This window comes from Mastigoproctus giganteus, chromosome 10, assembly GCF_048544385.1.
Source record: "Mastigoproctus giganteus isolate SK-2022 chromosome 10, ASM4854438v1, whole genome shotgun sequence".
Taxonomy (NCBI): Eukaryota; Metazoa; Arthropoda; class Arachnida; order Uropygi; family Thelyphonidae; genus Mastigoproctus; species Mastigoproctus giganteus.
The window spans coordinates 11,973,779-11,998,006 of NC_143584.1; the positions used below are offsets into that span (position 1 = coordinate 11,973,779).

At 35.9% G+C, this 24,228-nt stretch overlaps 1 protein-coding gene across 2 annotated transcripts; it reads right to left on the reverse strand.

Moving 5' to 3' along the window:
- Nucleotides 1–863: 863 nt before the first annotated feature.
- Nucleotides 864–20,838, reverse strand: LOC150078707 (myelin expression factor 2-like). Of its 2 annotated transcripts, none has more exons than XM_090382207.1 (2): nt 20,691–20,838; nt 864–2,329 (listed from the first exon to the last, which is right to left on the reverse strand). In XM_090382207.1, the coding sequence occupies exon 2, from the start codon at nt 2,325–2,327 to the stop codon at nt 1,194–1,196; it is 1,134 nt and encodes a 377-aa protein (XP_090238333.1). In that variant the 5' UTR covers nt 2,328–2,329; nt 20,691–20,838; the 3' UTR covers nt 864–1,193. The 2 variants fall into 2 exon arrangements, with proteins under 2 accessions (XP_090238333.1, XP_090238334.1); XM_090382208.1 differs by lacking the exon at nt 20,691–20,838 and adding an exon at nt 20,463–20,559.
- Nucleotides 20,839–24,228: the final 3,390 nt, after the last annotated feature.

A 24,228-nucleotide genomic window follows, 5' to 3' on the forward strand; every position in this document is an offset into this window, starting at 1 on the left:
CAACCCTATCATTATTCATGAAATTTAGACATTCCCCAAAATGAAAAATTTCGCAAGTTATTCGCTTTGATTTAGATGAAATGCTAACAAATGCATTCTAACAGAAGCCCATTACTTAGAAAGAGAAGAACACCGAGTATTTCTGTAAATTCAATCTTTTTACTCATTGGACAAGTTGCACATATACACCCATTCTCATGTTACTGTTCAGTGTGTCTCAACTATGGGATGTTACAAGGAATTTGAGGTGGGTCACAGAGTTTAAACATTAAATTCTTTTTGATATATATATTTTAATGATTAAATGTACAAGTCTACAAAATAGTCTTTCACCTTTGCATCCATCTATATTCAAATAGCGGGACTGCAAGAAATTTCTTGAAGTTTATCGTTGTGATGTTATAAAGGTTGCAGAATGCTATTATAGATCATTTTTAGCAATGTGACTACATTTGCAAAATTCTCTTTGTATCATGATTCTGTTGTCAACTAATTAATATACACAACACCCCTGATTTATTCAATGAATAATACTAGGTTCTGTATATACATCTCTTGCTAACAAAATGAATTTAGAATTTTTTGCTTTATGGAAATGGCAAATGCAGATAATTTAGAATCATTGAGGTATTCTCAATTTAACATAATTAAATTGTCAAAATGTGAACTAAAAAATACAAACAGATTCATCAATTTCATTTCTGATTTGTTATGTCAAACATAATTAAGTTTCAAAACCAATAAAAGCAGACACTGAATTAGACACAGAAGTAGAATACTTAATGACATAATGTTTAAGAGAAACCATGTTATAACTACTGGGGAGAAAAGCAGTTCCACAGTTAAAGAAAACAACACAATCCTAAGGAAAAACACAGTAATGGGATGACTTTTATTTTTCTTATTCATAAAAAAAGACTACATACATAAATATTAAAAATGAAAAGGATGGATTTCAAAACAAATGGGCAAATGAACTGCCAGCTGGCATTTTCATGAAAGTCAACAATTCTAATAGAGAAGCTTTTTTGGTCCACTAGATATCAAAACATGCACGCCAACATTTAAAAGCCCAATGTTGAAATATCTCACGACAGTAAAAATCTGAAGAGAGGATTTTTAAGAGAACCAATGCTATCTTTATTTCATGCAGCATATCAAAATCTTCAAAGAAATTGAATCTAATCATGTTGTTACATTCCACTTCTTGACATTCCCAAAAATGCTCTCTCATTCCCTAAAATACTGTTCATGCCCATTCCTGTTTTGAAGCCCAAATTTGCAGAGCCCAACAACCCAAAGTTTGTTTGAGCAGATGTCATCGAATTCATATTCATGGCCGAGGAGAGTGCATAGTTGTTCATGCCCATACCAGATGACATACCTGCTCCTCCAGCCATACTCATATTATTCTGATTTGAATTCATAAAAACTTTTGACACATTAATGGGCTGTCCTCCAGATCCAAGTCCTTTACCAATTCCTTGAAGCCCTGATGGCAACTTTGATGGTCCACCATCAGTTTCATCCCCAAACTTATCCATGCGAACACTCATTGCTCGCCCATGCAATTTCTGGCTATTAAACATAGATATAGCTTGCACAGCTTCCAGGGGATGATCAAATTCTACTCTTCCATGTCCTTTGCTTTTACCATTCTCATCTGTCTTCAATTCAACACTTATTATCTTACCTGCCATCTTGAAAATGCTTTCTAATTCCTTGGTTGTTACCTTATAATCCAAGTTGGCAACAAAAACTCGACTTGAAAGCTGACCAGCTATGCCAAGTGATCTCAAAAATTCTGTATTCAAACCATAGGTATTTTCAATCTGAGCTCCATTACTAAAGACATTTCCAGTGTAAGACTGGCTAGATCTTGATCCAGATTTGGGAACTGGGCGGCCAGTGCTATCCCTTTCAATATCGTAGTCTTCTTTTACAACCAGCTGACGTCCTTTATATTCATATCGATGTAAAACATCTATTGCCTTCTGCAGTGATGCAGAATCTGCTAACTCTACAGTACCACATCCTCTAAATTTTCCACTTTCATCCTGGAAGAGTTGAACATAGGCAACATCTCCTACCTTTTCTCTGAACAGATCCTTAACATCTGTCCACTTAGCTTCATAAGCAATATTAGCAACATATACTCTGCGAGGATGTGGAGTACGATTCTGTCGCCTCTCACTATCACTTCTTCTCCGACCATCTTTACGTCCATCTCTACTAGAATCCATGCTGTTTTCATCTCTGGAAAAGGGGGACCTTGATCTAGACCTCCTTTGTTGAGATTCAGGACTATAGCCACTATTAAATTCCATTTCTGCAAAAACAAAATAATTAGTTTACTAAAAATATTAATTTAAATAGAAATTTTTTTTCATTTAAGACCTTAGTAACATAAAAGTAGATATTCAAAAGTTTCACTAAGACAGTCATAAATACCAAGAGTGGAAACAAAACCATTAAACAATTAAGGAAACCAAACACACCAAAAGATGATAGATATAATTATCATTTTAAATTTAATGACATATACAAACTGAACAAAACTGCAAATTATCAGCCCTAAGAGTGGACTGGCACAGACTTCAAGATACAACATTATTTGATTAATAACTGTTAGATTTTAAAGGCCTGTCTGTTACTTGTACAGTTATGAGCATGTGTCAAAACTGTTAGCATGACAATCACTTATGTTGTTTGAAACTTTGAAAATTTGTTATCCCCACTATTTAAAAGCTGATATGGTACCAGAGTATAACCTACCAACACCCATCTGTACAGTAACACACAGGAAAAACACAGTTTACCAGAGATGGGAAAAGAGAAGTGCTTAATAAAGCCAGATTAGTCCAGCAGCCTTGAGAAGTTCCAGTTTTGCAGTGTGATTTAGTATGTTTCTGTATACATAGTCGGGAAGCATTATAAAACAAACAAGCCAATTAATGAGTACATAATTAACAATCTGATAAACAAACAGTAGTTTCAATACACCATTTCTTTCTTTTCCTCCTATGCATCAATATCTTAGAACTTTGCACCATATGATGCAATGCTCCAAATCAACATATTTTAAAGATGCTGCTTTGTATGTTTAAAGATTGTATTCCAGGCACTGTATGCATGGCAGATAAATCTTGTTGCATGACATGATTAGGCTCTCTCAACAAGATGCACACAAAAGAATCAGTTTTGATGAACATACAGGTATATAAAATAGAGTATGATAATAACATTGTCATGACTTTTTCCATAGGCTTTAAACTAGTTATATTTTTACACATGAAAGCAGAGTGGAGGGAAGGTTTAACAAAGCCACACGATGCAAGATAATAAGCAAATTCACACAGTGGTAATTGTGGTAGCCACTGAACATCGATGTTCTTATATCCACATGGAAATATCTTGGTCATCTGAAAACATTCTCTACACAAGATTCAAACATTTTTTTTTTGTATAATATAAAATTACTACAACAACCAACAAATATAGAAAAATAACTTTAATTAGAATAATAAACACAAAAATATAACTAAACATTAGTGATGAGGATACATATATCAATGAAGAGATAAAAACACAAAGAAGCTTTCAGAGCAAGGTGCTCCTTTACCAACTGTTAAATCTCATTTATTAGTAGTGCAGATCAACAGTGAATACCACACTGGAAAAACATTAAAATTTATAATTCCATTAAATATTTAAGTTTAATCTTCTTTCTTACGGTTTTTTTTTTTTTTTTTTTTTTTTAATGCACCAGTATAATGGTGAGATAGTTAATGTTCAGAGCAGTTTAAACGAAAGAGTAGAATTAGATGCTAACTGAGAAGAATGGTGCTCAAAATACCGGTGGAAAAAGGTATACAGCAGAAGTTGAATGTCTGCATAAGTAGTGGAATGAACTTCTAAGAGAGGGGATCAGTAATTAACCTGAATATACACTTTTGGATAGTCAGGTTAATTACTGATTAAGAATTTCCAGTAAATGGATAAAGGTTGATATACAGAAAAAAAAGTGTTAGCAAATGATGCAAGGAAGCAAGCTTATACATTGGCTAGAAAAAAAAAAAAAACATATGTCCATCCCATTTAATAATTTGCTCAATCATTTCTTAAATTTATTAAACACCCACTTTGAAACCAGGAGGAAACTTGTTCCAACAACCAATTCTTCTTTAACTGAAAGCAAAATTTTCATACAAATTATCTCCAAACTATCCCTTTTCAATTTAAAAATATGTCTATTTACACATGTCCCCTGAGAAAGAGTTGGGATGCTATTGGCATTTAGTTCACTAGATCCAGTTAAAGCTTTAAACTGCAATCCTTCTTGGTAAAGTACCCTTTTGCTTTCCTTACTAATGTAACTCTCTGCACACATTGCAAGAGATCTAAATCCTTGCCAAAATTATGCTCTGGATCTATACGCAGTACTCAAGACTGCAGCCTAACCATTGCCTTATAGAACAAGATAATCACCCCCTAGTGGTCCTGATGGCAAAACTATCACTTAGAGAACGCTATGTGCTTTTCTAGCAAAATATCTGCACTGCTCAGAGAACTTTGTCAGACTATACAATTACTCCCAAGGACCTTTCATTCTTCACTACCTTGAGTGTGGTAGCACCCAATTGGTATGTTATTCTGAGATTACTGTTGCTTATATACAGTACCTCACATTTGTCAGTTAAACTTGAATTGGCACTTCTTAGCCCATCTGTCAATTTTTCTAGGTTCTGTTTCAATAGCATACCCTCATTCATGCCATTAACCACCTTGCCAACCTTAAAAACAATAAGCTTGATATGCCTTCATCAACATCATTATTAAATATTGCAACAGTAAGGGCACAGAACTGAACCCTGAGAGAGTTCACTAATAAGATTAGTCCAAGATCAGTACCCATTTAAAAGCTCGCTCTGTCTTCTGCAATTCAACCATCTCTTTATCCATAGCAGTAACTTGCCTCTAGTGACACACTGCTCTAATTTATATAGCAATCTTTAATTAGCATTAGTATTGGCAAATGATGCAAGGAAGCAAGCTTATCAAAAATAAAGCAAGATAAAATAAACAAACAAACAAAAAACCCCCTTCCTACATCAGTCCACCACTCTAATAATCTGTTCAATTCATCCTTAAATTTATTTACACTACCAACTTCCATCACTCCAGATGGACATTTGTTACAATAAACAATCTTATGCCTGAAAGCAAATTTCCACACATCTGCCTTACAACCATCCTTATTTAAATTTATGCTCCCTTATGCATGTTGTCTGAACAAGAATAACAATATCATCAACATTTAGCTTACTCAATCCATTCAAAGTTTTATACACCTCAATAAGATCTCCTTGCTGGTGCCTAGTTTCCAAATGAACTGAAGTCTTTCTTGTAAAAGTACCCTTTTGTTCATTTCACCAATTTCACATTGAAGTCCCTTGCTAAATTTCTGGAGATTAAGCATGTCTCTTGTGCTAAAAACATTATAAAAAAACTTGATAAAATTTAATAGGCTATTTCAAGAGGGATGATGATCAAACAGTGAAATAATTCTAAAATTTTTCTTGAATGAGCCCTTCACTAACAAATCAGCAGCACACTGTCTGGGTCAGAGAAATACCAAAACCTGGCAGCATTTTTTTTTTTTTCTTTCTCTTGATTTGTAGATTACAGGAATGGACCACTTACTGTGGATTTAAGTTTATTTTACTAGTATCCATTATATTTCAACTTAGAGGGGTTGGACTGAAAGTAAGGGTCACTTTTTTTAAAAAATAATATCCATCATTACAATGCTAAGACGGTTGAATTTGTAATTTAATAAACATTTCTCTCAGCATAAATGATCAAATTCATACATTAGTACACATTTCACCATTCATAATTTATGCTGATGGAAAAAATTAAAAACAGCAATGAAATGGCACACTGTTTTTACTAACATCAAGGGGTGACATTTTTGTCCTGAATTTCAAAATGTTGAACTTTCAACTTTTCTACTACTGTAGCAGAGGCAAATCTATTTCTAGCAACCCACAGCTATTGCTGCTGCCTCCCCATTCACTGATTAAGTCACAGAAGTGACTCTGGTTATACTCACATATAACCTGAGTCACTTCTGTTAACTATATACAAATACCAAAATCTGAAACTATAGTTTAAGGCACCCAAACACACCCAGAACTGCAATTTGTACAAAACATCTATGTACACCGGCAAAATCTATTCAAGAGAGTTATCCCAATTTTAACTGCCCCCAGCAATTTGAATAATAATCCAGCATCTGTAATCCTAATGAAATAAAAGCATCTCTCCCCCACCAAAAAAGACCACACACTATGGTTAGAACGAAAAAGTCATTTTAAAACAAATTTAAAATGAGGAAACTGACAAGTCTCAGAGACCACAGTCCACAAGTGTGGATGCTTGTTTCACCTTTTTGCAGTTTACAACACAGGAGAACACTTACTCCCTCAAAAATTCAAATGATCTCATCAACAGACTTTCATTAATTCAAGTATTAGTTCAACAGCACTGGAATGTGTTGTCCATATTATAGTTAGCTTTGGTCTGTACATTGAAAAACCTTACTCCCCCACTTAAAATCAGCCAATTACTGCCTCAAAGATTACTTCAAAACATTCCCCAGTCATTGAAAGGAACCTAACTCAGAGCTCTCAAAATGAGGGACAGATGATGTACCATGGTGACTAAACTCCAGAAGAAATCATTGCAAGTTAATAGCAAGTCTTATTTTTAGTTCTGTTAAGGATAGTGCTGAAGTTATAAAAATATACGAGGGTTATTTCTGAATTCACATTATGTATTTGTATACACATTGTATACTTTTAAAAATAATTTTTAAAATTAACACTAATCTTAACTAAATCTAAATGAAATACTGATTTAAAAGGTCATTATCAGAGAATTAGCTGGTATTCAAGTCAGTTGGTTTTGAGTTTCACGAGACTTTTGTCCTAAAGTTCCTTGGATGACATGAAGTAAAAGTATACATAAAATAATAATTGAAAATAACTTGGGTTACCTTTTGTGGAATAAATTAAAACTTTGCTTTCAAGACTGGTTTAGATTAAAGAATTTTTTCATGTAGCTATTGCCATTTCTTTAAACTATGATGCAATTTCTCATTTTAAACAAATTATTTTCCTGTGTGGCATAAGATTAATTTGCTGGCAGCAGAATTGAACCAGACCACTTTGTGGGTTGGTCACTTACACAGGAGCAGAATGTTTTTATATTTATTGGATGACTGTTGCCTCTGACATTCTGCTGAAACAACATGTCAGCAAGGTAACAAGAGAAAGCAATACTCTTGATTTGGTTATCAGACAGTGCATTAAAAATATCCAGACAGAACTACTAAGGCAACTGTAAGACCACATTTGGAATACTGTATTCAAGTATGGAGACCTCTTCTGAAAAAAAAAAAAGAAAAAAAAAAGAAAAAAAAAAAGAAAAAAAAAAGTTTCTTGAAAGGATCCAAAAGCAACCATACGAGGAAAGATTCTGATATGTGGGCTACAAAAGCTTGGCAACCAGGAACCTCAGGTGAGCTGATCGAGGTTTACAAGGCTCTGAAAGGGATTAGTAAAATGAACGAAGGTGGAATTCTCACCATTCTAAAGAATTCCAGAATTAGGGATCATAAATTCAAATTACAGGGCTTAAGGTTTAGATTAGATTGTACAAAGTTGCCCCTGCAGGTAGGTGAGGCTAACCGTTTGAATAAATTAAAAGGCCAACTGGATAGGCACCTGTGGGAGGAGGGAAGCATACAATTTGTATTTTCTTATTCACTTGTTTTGTTTTTTTGCCAGTGCAGCAAAAATCTGTGGCTTCCTTGCACTATATGGCAAATACTATTACTAAGTGGCAGTAATCATAATATATTAATGTGCAATTTACTTAAAGATATAAGTACTATCAAGAGTAAAAGGAGGGGATTTTGCTTTCATAAAGACTACCACAGTGGTCTTTCACAGTTTTTAACTTCTCAGTGGGATCAATTGATGCCAGACAGCAAATTCTAAATGGAAAAAATTCAGGGTAGTAATAAAAATTACCAAGCTTATTATAACAGCAAAGAGATATTTTCTGAGGTTGGTTTACACCTAAATGAATTTCAGATAAACCAAGACTAGTGGCAGAGAAGAAAAACTGAGGCAATTACAAATTAGTAGGCAACATGAATTCTGACAAAGTACAAAACAGTCTGCGATCAGGTCACTGGGGGGAGGGGAATTAGGTAAGGTAAGGGATATTATGAAAAGTCCTTGGCTAAGAATGCAAACAATTCTCTGCTGATGTTAGCATTAAAAGGAAAGAGGTGAACAACAGCAGTCTACCAAATGTGAAAGGGAAACGACCAATTATAGACCTGTAAGCATGATTTCTGTTTCAGGAAAAATAATGGAGCTAGTGGTAAAATATATATATTGCATGATCATCCTAACAGGAATGGAATTATACAGAAATTACAGCATGAGTTTAACACAACTCTTCAATAAGGGAAGTGATTCAATCCAGTGCTATCAAATTGAAAGCGCTATTACGACTTAGGCAATAGTCTCTCTCTCATTAGCTGATCATAATTTCATTTTTATAATCAGTTCTTTTACAACCAATTATGAAAATTCCATAATTGATTATTTTGATTATGAATTTTATTAAGCCCCTTTGTGTGCCGTTTTAGTAAGAGAAAGAATGCCATCAACAATGAGCTAAATCAATCCATACACACTCAACCATCACAGTAAACTGCCCTTAATGCCACATTGCTTCAGCATATACAGTAGCCATGCAACAGAATCAAGTCTTCCTCAAATATATAACAAAATTAAATTTTTGCATCCAGTTCCTGCATCACATCACATCTCACATGTGTCTAGTTTTCACACTGTAATTTGCAGAAATGAAGCCTTTCTTGATATGAGCATCCTTTTGTTCCCTTCAGTCTCATTGCCCTTTCTGCACACATTCCAACAGATTTACAATAAAATGAAGCCTCTAGGTCCACAGACAGTACTCAAGATGCAGACTAACCATGGCTTTTACAAAGGGATAACACCTTATCCCTACTAGCAAAGTTCCAGTATATCATTAACAAAATTATGAGCTGACCCTGCAGCCCATCTGAACTGCTCAGAAAACTTTCATCAATATCATTAATAAATATTGAAAACAACAATGAATATAACTGGATAGATCCTATCCTGAACACTAGGGGACATCACTAATAACATTAGCCCATAAACAGCAGTGTACACTGTTAGCCACACTGTCTTCTACCACTCAACCATCACAGTAAAATGCCCTTAATGCCACACTGCTTCAAGCATACACAGCAGCCATGCAACAGAATCAAAAGCCTTCTTCAAATCCAAACATATAACAAAACTATATTTTTGCATACAGTTCCTGCATCACAGTATCCAATCAGATTGGCAAGACAAGACAAGACCATCCCTCAACAAATCCATTCTGTGACTACAGTATAAATGCATTCTTGTTTAGATGGTCCTACATTACCTCTTTAATCCTTGAAAAGACATTAAGCTAAATATTTTATTACTCGTGTCACCTCCTGATCCCCCTTTGTCAATTGGGAATACATTTTCATATCTGCAGTTCATGGGAATCTCCCCTGAATCCACAGATGCTCTCATAATTATAGATAAGGATTTGCTTACTTCCTTTAATATAACTGGATATATCCTATCCACCCCAGGTACAGTTTTTATACTTAACTTGAACAAAAACTTCTATTTTCCTCCCAATTATCACAAAATCATTTAGCTACCCATTAGTTTGATAAACTTCCATCCCTTCCCCAAAGAAGTCCCCATGTGCAAATGTAAATGCTAAATATCTATTATGTTTGCCCACAACTAACCAGGATCATCAGCTAAACCAATGCAATTCAATTCCTTCCTTCTGTTAATAAGATTTTATCACATTTCAAAATTCTCACTTTTGGTTACTTCTTTCAAAATATATTGTTTTGGTTAATTCATATTTCAATTCAGACAACTTTTTATTTTTGAGATATGAAATAAAATTATGCTCTAACCCATTAGAGATACTGTCTGTGGGTATTCATATTCACATGATTTTAATTTATTTTTAGAGCCTTGCTGATTAGGAATGCATCTCACTCAATGCCATAAGTGTATGGGCTAGAACAACTCAATCTCAGATCTTTCTAGGTTGAGGTGTTATAGAAACACTGTTCTCCCATAGCCTGCTAGAGATTCTTCTCCAAAAATAGCATTTCAGTGGCCGAATTTATCCTATCTTTCCCCAGTATATTTTTGGCACCCTTCTTAATGTCACACACAAAGGTTATTTCTTTCTTAATTCATTTTAGCTTGTGAGAGCTTTAATCCTGTAAAGAAGGTATATTCACTGGTTTTCCCAAGTCTTTTTTTTTTTTTTTTTCACTTCTAAAATTTCTATTCCAGTCAGTTATATCGTTTAGGATAACTTTATGTCTGCAAGGCATTTTCCCTATCACTTCATTTACTTTATATAAGGATAGCATTTATATATCTCCTTTAAAATTTCATTAAAAATGACACCTGAAATTTCTTAGATTTCTACCCCCGATCAGTTGATTTTTTTTTTATGAAACCCCCAAACACGAGAGGTATTAGAACCTATTGTACTTAGTACCATGCTTGGGTTGGAGGTTGAGACGACGAAAGAAGATATTTGTTGACATTAGACTTGAACTTCCATAGACTCATTTTTAGGAAATACGTATAAGGAAGGTTGTTCCAGAAAACGGCAGTTGAATGAATAAACAAGGATGATGAAAAGTTGGACAGTAAATGAATGTTGGCTGGTGGTGGCATGTGTTCGGACTGTTTTGAAAGACAGAGTAGGAATTACAGAAGCCAATTCAGAAGAACAGTGCCCATGGAAGTATCTGTAGAAACAGTACATCTATGAGACAGAGTGGAGAGAGACTGGTTGAAATCAACTAAGTTGTCTTTGCCCCACTGGAGAAATACCTAGAGATCGGCATTTAAGGAATTGGTAGCGGATATTCGAAAATTTGAAGCTAATTGAGCAGGGCAAGGTTTCTCAAAATGGAAAGTGGAATGCAATGTGCTATCATCGGCAAAACTATGGATAGGATTTCCAGTCAATGGAAGAAGGTCATTAATATACAAGAGGAAAAGAACTGAAACTTGGGGGACACCAGCTTTAGTGGTGAAGTTAGAAGAACGAGAGTCACTTACCATCACTCTCAGTGAGCGATTCGAGAGAAAACTGGATAATCAATTACGAAACAGCTCGCAAAACCATTAGATGGAAGCTTGTTTAGAAAATCTTTATGCCAAACATGATCGAAAGCCTTTGAGATGTCAAGAGCAACTGCTTGTGTTTCACCGAACTTTTCCATCGAATTAGTCCATAAATGGGTAACATAAGCTAGAATATCACCAGTGGATCGACACTGACGATTGTTGATCAGATGGAAGGTTTCTAGGTAGTTTAAGAGTTGGCGGTTAATTAATTTCTCCATTACTTTAGAAAGAGTAGAAGTAATTGCAATGGGACAATAATTTGATGGGAGGGATTTGTCACCCTTTTTAGCAACTGGCTGGATATGAGCAAATTTCCAAGCAGAAGGAAAAACACCTTTGGAATAAGAAAGTGAAAAAAGGCAGCAAAGAACAGGAGTAAGTTCAGGAGCACTGGTTTTGAGAACAAGTGGAGAAATACCATCAGGACTGGAGCTTTCTGAGCATCAAGTTTCGTCAAAATCCTTCTGACGGGAGACCACAGGAGGCATTGAATGGAGCATGTTGGGAATGGTGGGAGGTGTTTTACCAAAATCATTAATAAATGAGTTGGAAGAAAAATGGGATGCTAGCAGGTCAGCTTTATCCTTGGCTGAAGTGACAACAGAATCATATTGCCAGAATATTATATATATTTTACTCACAACCTTGCAAAGTTCTTTTTTATGGTTTAGGTCATATTTTGTATACTCCAAACAGAATATAAACTACAAATCTATTTTCCATTTTCATAAATAAAAAAATGTTGGCCTGCTTTCAAATGTAGCATGAGTACCTTAGTTTATAAGATGGGGGTTAAAATAAGTAACCCAAACAATGCTGGGTCAATTATATTAAATGATTTTCAAGAGAAGGGGTTATTCACCAACGTATAGTTTGGTAACTAAAAACTGAGCTATGAAATTTTCATCGTCCATAATGCCAGTCAGAGTAAACAGCTGTAAAGAACAGCTATGGGGGAAAAAAAAAAAAAAAAAAACCCATCAAAACTCTTTGCCATCAATACACCATTTAGAACAATGAGTCAAAACTTTAGTTGTCCTTTGTGAATGCTTTCAAAATGTATTTTATCTGTCTGCTTTATATCTGAAATAAAGCAAGTACCTAAGCAAAATACCAGGGTACAAAACATTTACATATAACAAAACCAGAAAAACTAAATTTACAATACTATAGTCCAAATTTAAAATGACAAAAAAAGTCTTTTTCATATTTGAAAAGGCAAGCCAAGATAATCCCCCTAGTTCTTTCCCTGGAAAGAACTATAGGGAAGGAGGAGTTTACTGATCTTTCTTGACAAAAAAAGTTCTATTGAGTTGGTAACAACATACAATCTGACACACACACAAAGGTACATTTAAGTACCCCAAATCACGAGTTCTCTTCTCCAATAGTGTCTCTCTCGTGGCCATTCTCAGCCATGTGTCATTACAAGAATGTGAAACAGGATGATCGACAATTTCTGTTTCTCTTTTCCTTCACTGAATTACTATTTTAAAATCTTCCACTCTCAATGTTTCATCAGATTGTGTCACTGAAATTATTCTTGTAGGTATGAAATCCTTTATTCTGCATTCCACCCAAAAACATTGGTAGTTTGCAATAAGAATGCAACATATTGCAATCAGAAATTTATCCAAATCTCCAGTTCCATTTTTTGCCAACACCAAACCACACAACTGTAAAACAGTTATAAATAAATCCAAACAACTTTGAACAGGCTAAGAGTGGAAAACTTGCTACTTCCCTGAATGAAGTCTAACATTATGGGCTCTAGCCAAAACTACTGGCAACAACTTCTACCTCTATTGCATAAAGATGACTTTATCACTTCCTATTGTACCAAACACATTCTATTCATCATGTGGCCTTCAGATAAAAAGATGTTAGGATTCTGAAAAATCTTGATGAAAAGAAAGGTCCAGGTTCTGATGGCATTTCTCCACTTGATCTCAAAACATGTTCCAAGGTTTGCACCTGTTTTATGTTACCCTATGTTTTCTTATTCCACTGGTGTCTTTCATTCTGCTTGGAAATTTGCTCATATTTTCCATCTGGTGTTGTTGAAGTGAATTTGAATAAATTTGAATAAATTTAAGGAAGGAGTAGACAAACTGTTAAAGGGAATGTACAAATGAACTTTTTTTTAATCCCCTTTTGGCTGATGCTGTATAAGCTTGCTTTCTCGTATCATTTCCCACTACTATTAATTAATATCCAACCAGTTCTAAAAAGAGTGAGAAATCTGTCCACTACAATTATCAACCCGATCACATTTAAATCCTATTCTTTCCAAAGTAATGAAGAAATCCATCAAATGTCAACAAACTATTTGAGACCCCCCCACTTAATCAGTGATCACAAATTGGATTTTATCAGTGTTGATCAACAATGATATATTGGGCTATGTTGCTCATCTTTGGATAGATTCAATATTGAATGGGTCAGTGCCTTTGCACCATGTTTTGTTTGAAGTGAACAGTCCAAATCGATAATTGGCATCATTTTAATTGTCTCATACAGCAGGCCCTCGTTATAACTTGGTTCGCTACAATGCTGTTCTTATATTATAACCCATATCTTATTCTAACACTGTCACAACTCACTATAACGCTCTTTTACCAGCGTACAGATTGAATTTTTGGCAGGTTTAACGAAAACGTTTCATCTGATGTAGTCGATATCTTGAAAATGAATAGCAAAGTTTCCCACACTCAGTGAAATTTTCTCCCATGCTAATTTAATTGCACTATGATGACTTGTTACATAGTTCCGAGATTAACATAAAAAAAAAAAAAAAAAAAAATTATCAAGTATATTGCTTGTAATATTTGCATTTATCCGAAGTCTAGTCATCACGCGGTACAGTGTTAGACATTGTCCGTAACAGACAGTTTGCTCGAACATTGTATCATAATTAATGCAATGCAATTACATTTTCGAAGATTAACAATGGCAGATAAGAAGCCTACTAATGTAAGAAAAACACTGAATTTGAAAATTAAAATTATACGTTTTGAAGCGAATCAATTCTGTTCAATGCCAAGTGGATTTTTTTTTTTTTTTTTTCGTTAGTTGTTGGCACATAGGCTTCTGTGGCCATAATGCACCCCCCAAAGTTTTTGCATTTTACTCTGATCCAAGCCTGAGGCGGGATTCGAACCTGCAACCTTTGGGTTGGCAGGCACTTTACCCACCTGGCTACACCGGTCAGCTGGACAAGTGGATGTGTGCAATAATTTAGGACTGACAGGTTCAACTGTAAGAACAATTATAAAAAATAAAGAATTAATTTTAGCAGCGGGAAAGACAGCTGTTCCACTGCAAGCAATTAGGCCGGTTATTATAACTGAAATGGAGAGACTTCAAAATAATTTCATTGAAGATCATATCCAACGCACAATTCCGTTGAGTTAAATATTATTAAAGGAAAAGCAATTAGCCTATATGATGATCTGAAGAAAGCTCACCTTAAAAAAAGAAAAAAAAAGTGGAACCATTTAAAGCTAGCAAGGGTTGGTAAGATAGATTTAAAATCCAGAGAGAAGCCGCATGTGCAGATCAAGAAGGAGCCGAAACTTTCAAAGAAGACTTCTAAAAATTATTGAAGAGTGGTGTTAAACTTCAACAAGTTTTTAACATAGACGAAAGAGGACTTTTTTGGAAACGAATGTCTAAAAGAAATTTCATATCGAAAGAATAATAATAATAATAATAAAAAAAGCATGGTTGACTTTATTGTTGGGTGGTAACACTGCAGGGATTTAAGTAAAATCCCTGCAGCATTACCCTTTTAGTTTACTAGGAAGACGGCCAAAGTACAACCCAAAATCACAATTTACGAAAACTCGGCAGCCCAGGGCCAACAGATTAATAAATTCATGATTTTAATTGGCATTTTAAGTTAAATTTTGATACGTAATGTAGTTACCAGATAATTATATACATATGTAATGGAGAATATTTTATATGTACAAATTTTTAATATTAAATATTTGGACCGACGTTTGCGCGTCTTTCACTACCATTTATTATTGATTAGGAAATATTCTATGGCATAGACCACAACTCACAAATACATATGTTACTTTATGGGAATACAGTGCTCGCTTAGCGTTCTGTGTTTCGGGAATGAATTATCAGCATTAAGCAGGGGTCACCTGTATTGGGAATACATTCACAATGAGTGTCCGAGGTGTTGCACTGCTTTGAATAAGTAACGCTTCAGCAGTGGACAAGACTAATGTTACTTAGTCTTGGCAGATACCACCACCCAAAGCACTGACCGATTCAATGATGAATCTTAAGTATAGTCCCAAACTTCGTGCAAAATAATCGCCTTGGACAGATTCGATGGAAGAGTCTGGTAAACCTCAAGAAATTGCTCCGCTTGAGGTTTACCTGACATTTCTAGGGCTTCAAGTTGTGTTTGGCATAAAGGTCTTCTAAGCTTTAGAGTAATGCCAGTATTTCTTAAGGTTCATTCCTTTGCCCCACCCTTCCCTTCTTGAATATTATTAGGTCCTCGAGGCTGTCACAGACATTCTCTTAGGTATTCCAAGCTGGATGTACTACTTGGGAGACAAAAACTGATATTTGGGTGACATACAAGCCAAGTGGACCTAATTTCGGTGAAGTCCAGCTGGTCTGTGACAGCCAAATGCTCTGCTTGCACCAACATAATGGTGGGACTTTTAGTGACCATTAGTATAACCCCCAACATGCAAGTCCTGATATATGGCACCACAGGTGCAAACCAATGTAAGCAGGGGTCAAGGTGTGGGGCCCACACCACATGGAGGAATGCCATCCCTCTGTATTACTAGACAATACTAGTGGGTAGATGACTCATCAACCAGTGCAACACTACCACTTTGCTTATTGGAGGCTTGAAGTGACAGAACCTATGTTTAGCCCCCAGAGCGAAGATCACAAAACCCACATTTTTTCCATCATGCATTGATGTCATAATGGACATTGTGGCAAGATCCAATATTCCTTACATTTCGAGGATACAGGTGTCTGCAGGCTGGCTACCAGACAGTCCGTCAGACCTAACCCATTGGTAACGCTCTAGGAGGCTTCCAGATCACTAGTGTATAATCTTACTGCCTCTACTCTGAAAGATAGTGACTGGGGGAAGTCAGAGTATGTGGGGGATACTGTTGAGGCCATGTTACATCAAGGAGCCGAGTATATTCTTACAATGGGAATGTCATATCCAAAAATTTCATTACTTCATACACCATGGATTTTCAAAACAAATAGAACAGACCTGCAAAAAGCTATAAACGTCCTAAACACTTCCTTGTTCATTTCACAAATATACATGGTCTCAGTTCCAATCTCAATGAAGTCCATTTCCACTTAGTATATACACATATACATGGTATATCTTACCAAGTGTATGTATGCATATAACTTCAGTTATAGTTTGGACAGAGCATGAGTTTAAGGAGAAGTCTTGTCTGATCAATTTGATCAGACACATTACAAATATTGCTTCCAACGCAACTAAAAAGTGGAGTTTCTCTTTTGCTCCCAGCGTTCCTTTTCTTCCAAACAACTGTTCTCTGTAAAAATTGTAAATCCCTCCCACCATGGAATATCGTTCCCACATCAGGGATGGTGCCCGCCAAAACCTCTCAGGCTTCTAGATGCCATTCAAAAAGAGGGAATTTAAGTTAATGAATGACTCATCTCTAACAAAGTCTTTCCTTTCCACTCGCTATCTCATAGACGTTTTATTTTTGGTTTAGTATAATACTTCCACGGGTATTGTTGTTCTGAATTGGCTTCTATAATTCCTCTCTCTTCCAAACTAGTCCAAATTTTGAAGTGGTAGATGACTTTCATCAACCGGTGAAATACCACCACTTTGCTTATTGGAGGCGTGAAGTGGTGAAACCCATGTTTAGTCTCTGGAGCAAAGTTTCCAGCATCCCCCTCCCCCCATACTTTTCTTACAACCCATGCACGGTACTATGTACTATAGGTTTTGATACCTTTCGTGTTTGGGGTTTTCATAAAAAAATAAAAATAAAAAAACACGTACCGCAACCAGTCAACATCCTTTTACCGTCCAAACTCACATAACCAACTTTTCTTTTTCCTCATTTATGCATGTAACTTCCATTTTCTGGCTATAACCTTCCATCATATATATATTTCCTGAAAATTACAATCTACAGAAATTAGTCTAACATTAATAATTATCTTCTTTTATCTTCTCAACCTTCAACCCATGCACGGTAAGGATGTAATACCTCGTGTTTGGAATTTTCATAAAATAATAATAATAATAAATAAATAAATAAATATTAATAACCTTCCATAGTTTTCTCCATGATAGCATCCTCATTTCAATTCCAGTTTGAGAAATATCTCAAATGCAATACACAAACAGCTTACACTTCTCAAATATTCACCACCAATTCTTTAAATGCCAATGTACCAATAATTCTCCAATGGGCCAGAGATATCAGTTCAATTTAAACCTTCTCAAAGCTACTCATATCTCTCTCATATCTTGTAAAAAAGGGTCTACTGCTTCTGTGCTCTTTTCCAACAACACTTAAGATTTCTAGACAAGATCATATCTCTATCAGTGATTACACTGACTTCTAACCTCTCTCTTGGCATTAGGTTATCACAAATATTTTTTCCTTGGCATAAAAAAAAAAGGTTTTTCTGTTTTGCTATCAACATTACTTTTTTTTCTAAAAATTTAATGCCATTTTTTTTTTTCTAAAAAAGTAATCATTCTATGGAAATCAACCTTACCATGGAATATAGTCGCCAAAATCTGAAATCTGGAGTGCTACTACCAAAGCCTCTCAAGCTTCTTGACTCAATTCAAAATAGAAATCAGATTAATTAAAATGATTAATCTCACAGAAAGTCTCTCTGCCCTTTGTCTCAGACATTGTTTATGTGAACGACCTCTCTATAGATATTTTCACGGGCATAGTTCCTTCCAAACTAGTATCTTTAGTTTTTCCCAGCTGCTTCCAAACCACTTTGAACACATATGCTACACCAGTCAACATCCATTCACTGTCCAACTTTAAACTCACAGAACCAACTCTTTTTCATTTATCTCGTCTATTTCTGTTCTCTGGAATAATCTTCCTATGTATTTTTAGAAAATACAATCTACAGAAATTCCAATTTAATATCAACAAAATTATGAGGATAGATTTATTATTATGTTAGCATTACATTTATCTTGTTTATAATAATAAAGTATGTTTAGCTAAATTTAATAAAATCTTTCTAGAAATTTCCTTCTTTTAAACAGCTTGGGGGAAGGGGAAAAAACAAATATAGCACACTGAGTATGCAGATTTTCAATTAACGTATTAACTGCTATTTTATAAACACTGCAAAAAAGCATACCAAAAACAGTTATCAAATTATTGGTGAAATATGAAAAATAGTTCCCAAAAAAATGTGGTTCTGCTCAGAGTGGTGTTTTGGGCTAGTTCCCCTCAAAAAAGTGTTCTAACAGGAGCTACTCAGAATTGTAGAGGAAATATGTATTGTCTGAAGTCAACTTACTGGTGTCTAATGGCAAGATTTCCATGAAAGCTTCAAATCATCAAGTTTAAGGAAAGCTGCACCTGGCCTTAACATTCCCTCAACCTGTTCTGGCTAAGTGGGGACATGAACCTGCTTAAATATGCAAAAAATTCTGACAAGATGGAAGACACCAAGCTTGGATGAAGAGGTTGCATCTTCAATATGCATTATGAAAAATGAAAGCAACCAATCCATGACTTCTCATTCGTTATTGCTCACTTTTAAAACTTGGACACCACCCACAGGAAATGGGAAAATTGCAAGTAGTTATCAATACAAGTGAAATTAGACTAACTCTGCCCCACACAACACGAGTTATGGTAAGCAAAGAATGACTATTTTCTAACAAAGATAAATGACATTGACATGATTGCTGAACAACATTCTGTTGCAATTAATGAAACTGTTGTGAAGTAGCTTCTTAGAAAAATGCACGATCACACAACTGAAGTAAGAACTATCTCTCAAGTGAGAATTTTTTCTAACAGGAGTCAGTTTTAATTTTGAGAAAATTCTGATGTATAACAAATGAGTGATTATCTGCTTCTGTTCATTAAAAAAAGGCAATGAATGTACATAGTATAACAATACTTTCAAATTTAAGCCATAAAACCTTTCCTAAAGTTTCAGAGCTTAATTTGAACTCTTACTTTTTTTTACATGTTTTTAGTACTTCAATTTCTAGTCTTTAGTAGTAAAAGCGTACATCACACTACATTCAAAAATTTGCAATTCCCTAATTCAAAAAATTTCTCAAAATTCAACAATTAGACACTTGTTATATTGTTCGCATGCAACGCCTACACAAAAATTAGGCATCTGGTGAATAAAATACACTCGACATGCCCTTTTAAATACTGTCAGTACATCTCTCAATGGAGATATACTGTCATGGGTTTTCATGGCATGAGTAAGGTTCCTAATACAGAAATCGAACAATATTTAAACCTGACAATTTTTTATAGCATGAACAAGTATGGGAATGGAAACTTAGTTTGCTGTCTCCCTCAACCAAAAATCATGCAACCCTCGTCTGAGGCCAACTCAGTGCTCAGTTGTAAGCACTCTCAAAGAGCCACTTGAGTGTTATTTATTCTGAAATGAATAAGAAATGAAGTTTAAGAGTTAACTCTACAGCATATGGTTAAAGGTATCTTAATCACACATTTTTTAACTTGCTTATATTTTTCGTTTACCGTTATTAAATAGATTACAGAATGACTACCTGTTACTGCAGTTATCCATAAGTGTATGCAAATGCCGTCGTGAGAACAATGGCAAGCATAAGTTGAATAACAGGCCTCCGATATAACTCAAAAATTTATATATCGCGGTTAAATGTCTAAATTTGGTATACGAAATATTATAATCAACATGCAACTTACCACTCAATCTAATCTAAGGACTATATATCCCTTTTTATACACGTAAATATCGAATGCTGATCAATCTAAAATTACAAGTTTGATGAATCTGAATATAGTAAAGCAATTATGGAAACCTCGTGCAGCATAATTCACAGAAGCAGCTACTTACTCTAAAATAAAATATGCGTCAATATATCATTCCGTGCCACAAGTAATTTACGTAGTACTGATTTACGTAAACTTCTTGTCCAACCCCCCATTTTAAAACATTGGATGTACGCACAGTTCCATACACAAAGAACTGTCCCGTATGTCTGGTGAACATTTAAGCGGTAATGCCGATGTTGCAAATTATCCAAGTATAAGCTAAACACATATAAAAACGACACATACTTACCGTAAGAGTAATAATCAACAATTTAACTCCGGCTTCTGCAAGAAATTAATGGCCAAACGAATAATAAGGCTTAATCGATATAGGAATTCCCAAATTTCAAACACGCAGAAAAATTTAATACGCCGTTTCTATTATCTCAATACTAGAAAGCAACATCGCCCCCTATAACAACGATGAACAAATATATTTTTCAATTTGTCCAAATATAGCCCGAGAATTGTCTGGGAAATTTTTTTTTTTTTTTTTATTTGTTTGATATCATGGTTAATCGACAAAGAATAACCTATCACAAAAAAAAAAAAAAAAAAAATCAAAACACACTCTTCAGCTGGTGTCTCTTGAGGTCACATTGAATAAAATAATTACACTTGAAGATAGTTTATCCGGGAGATGACCTGTTCCGAAGTGTCGATATTTCTGGAGTTTAGATGTCTTAACTACATAATGATCGAAAAAAGAAGTTTTAATATGTAAGGTATGGTATTTTAGGAACGAATGACCTAGAGCTAATAATCGGACTTTATTAGTGTGTACACTGAGTGGACAGAAATCACGGGATACCTACCTAGTAACGGGTAAGCTCACATTTCATCCGAATAAGGGCAGTCACACGTGAGGCATTGACTCCACTAGTTCACTAAAGCGTTCCACAGGTATTTCCATCCAAGCTTGCTGCACTGCTGTCCATAAATTCATTGCATTCTTGGGTGGAGGATCCAAAGCTCGAACAGACCTTACCACAGCATCCCAGAGATGCTCCACAGGTGAATGGGGAGACCATTCCATAATGGTAAAATCTGCAGAATGAACTTCGAACCATGTTCTAGTCATCACGGTTCTGTTGGTGGGTGCATTGTCCTGCTGGAAGAGTTAATTTTCCTGTGGTTGCACGATGACCACGAAGAGATGCAGATGGTCTGCAAGAATGGACACATAACCTGGACCATTCAGATATGCATCTACATGTACCAGAGTTTCTAATATGTGCCGTGCCCGTTGAACATGCTCCACACCATTACCACCTGCCTGGACAATTCCTTGTTGACATGACGGGTGCATAGCTCTGTGCAGTTTCCACCGGGAACACACCCTCCCATCCGCTCAAAATAACTGGAAAGAGGACTCATCAGACCCAGAGACCAGACTCTATTCATCCAAGGTCCAGTGCCAATGTTCCTTCACCCAGTTAGGGCGTAACGTCCTGTGCATTGGTGTTCGCAATGGCACTCTAGTGGGTCGGCAGCTCCCATAACCTATTGCTGCTAACGATCGCATGATTGTCTTGGTGGAGATGTTTCTGGCACTCCCTGGTTGAAATCAGTGGTGGTTTGTGCCACTGTCGCTCATCGATTGCTGAAACAATGTGAGACAGGCGTCGACGGCCATGTTCATCCAACACCTTTCTCCATTCAGAGTGTTGTTCACAATGAATTGTTATTCTGGAAATGGCATATTCTTGATACTATCGAATGGCCTAGTGCAATTTCTGTACTACCTCCGCGATAGAGTGACCCATGCGTTGGACACCCACTATCATTCCTCTTTCAAATTCAGTCAACTCACGACGTTTATACATGCAGACAGGGAATGAAGTGAACCTATATACCTGCCAAGCAATAGGTTCATCCACTAGTGAGAGGGATGACAGCGTCGTGTTACCCAGGAACCAGGTGTCCCATGATTTCTGTCCTCAGTTTATTATGGGATGTAAGGTGTGGTAGAAAAATAAACAAGTTTACAAAGCATATACTACATATACACTCCGGCTTAAAATTTGAGGTCACAATGTATAACAACAGTTTTCGTTATTTAATTTTTTTATTTTTTATTATGCCCTGAAATATTTACAGCAAAAAAGCTTGAAATGATTAATATTAACCTCAGGGGCTCACATCTGGTGAGTATGGACTTGGCACACCCAGGATCCCGAACTGGATATCTTCATTCTTCTCTTCCTTGGTGATATCCTTCTCTCTCTCTCTCTCTCTCTCTCTCTCTCTCTCTCTCTCTCTCTCTCTCAGGGTAAGTCAGAAATTTTTTTATTGGCTGCGGCACCAAAAGCCTCAGGCTTCTTTGCGCCATATAGCTAATGCTAATAATAATAATACTTATTTTTCATCAAAATATCCTCCACGAGATTTCATCACTGCCTTACATGACATTCTGCAGATTAATTTCTTAATAAAGTCTTTACTAATAATGTTTTTGCGACCTACAAGGTTTCCCATAACTTCTGCGCAGGTGGGCAGACTACACGCACTTGATGGTCTTGGTGATTCCATAAAAGCTCTACTGGGTTGAAGTCAGGCAATTGGGACAGCCACACCATAGTAGTAGTAGTAGAGGCATGTGATGCAAGAAAGCAATTGTATGAGCTTATGCAGCATCAGCCAAAAAAAAAAAAAAAAATCACACCATTCCCTCCAAAGGCCTGTCCAGCTCCTCCTTAAATTTATTCAACCTATCAACTTCCACAACGACAGATGGACGTTTGTTCCAGTAATTAACCACCCGTTGGCTAAAGGCAAATTTCCGCACATCCTGTCTTTTCTTAATTTGAAATTATGCCCCCTTACGTTCGTAATCTGAACAAGTGGAAGGATCCCATCAGAATTTAGTGTGTTCAACCCACTCAAGGCCTTATACACCGCATTTAGATCACCGCGCAGGTGCCTAGTCTCCAGCCACTGCAATTTGCAGAACTGAAGCCTCTCTTGGTAAGAGCATCCCTTAATTCCCCTCACCAATCTTGTTGCCCTTCTCTGTACCCGCTCAAGTAAATCTACATCCTTCCTAAAATGCCGACTCCAGACCTGTACGCAGGACACAAGGCGTATGGCCTGACCATTGCCTTATGTACAGAGAGACAATCACCACCTTTTCCTGCTAGAAAATTCCTATATATCATTGACAAAACCCCATGACCTGCCCTGGCCGCCTGTCTGCATTGCTCAGAAAACTTCATATCTGACTGCACAAGTACTCCCAGGTTTTTTTTCATTTTCTACCACCTTAAGTGTAGTACCACACAGTTGATACGTTTCTCTGGGGTTAATTCTACCCATATGCAGTACTTTGCATTTGTCAAGGTTAAATTTCTGTTGCCACTTGTTAGCCCTACTGACCAAAATTTCTAGATCCTGTTGCAGTAGCACACTGCAATTACTGTCATTAATAACCCTGCCAACCTTTGTATCATCTGCAAACTTCGACACTAATCCTGATATACCTTCATCAATATCATTGATAAATATACAAAACAACAGTGGACCCAACACCGAACCCTGTGGGACTCCACTAATAACATTAATCCACGAAGAGCAGCACCCATTGATTACCACCCTCTGTCTTCTCCCACTTAACCATTCTTTTATCCATTGTAGCAACTTACCCTTAATACCATTCTGCTCCAATTTGTACAATAGTCTTACATGCTCATAATTTGCAATAACCCCTCCTTTTGTTTATTCGCTCGAAAATCCTGCACAGTTTATATCTGTGCTTCAGGCCATTGTTTTGTTGTTATATAAAATTTATT

What these genes read in the sequence shown, in the direction of transcription:
- LOC150078707 (XM_090382207.1), bottom strand. Translation starts at nt 2,327, where the DNA reads ATGGAATTTAATAGTGGCTATAGTCCTGAATCTCAACAAAGGAGGTCT.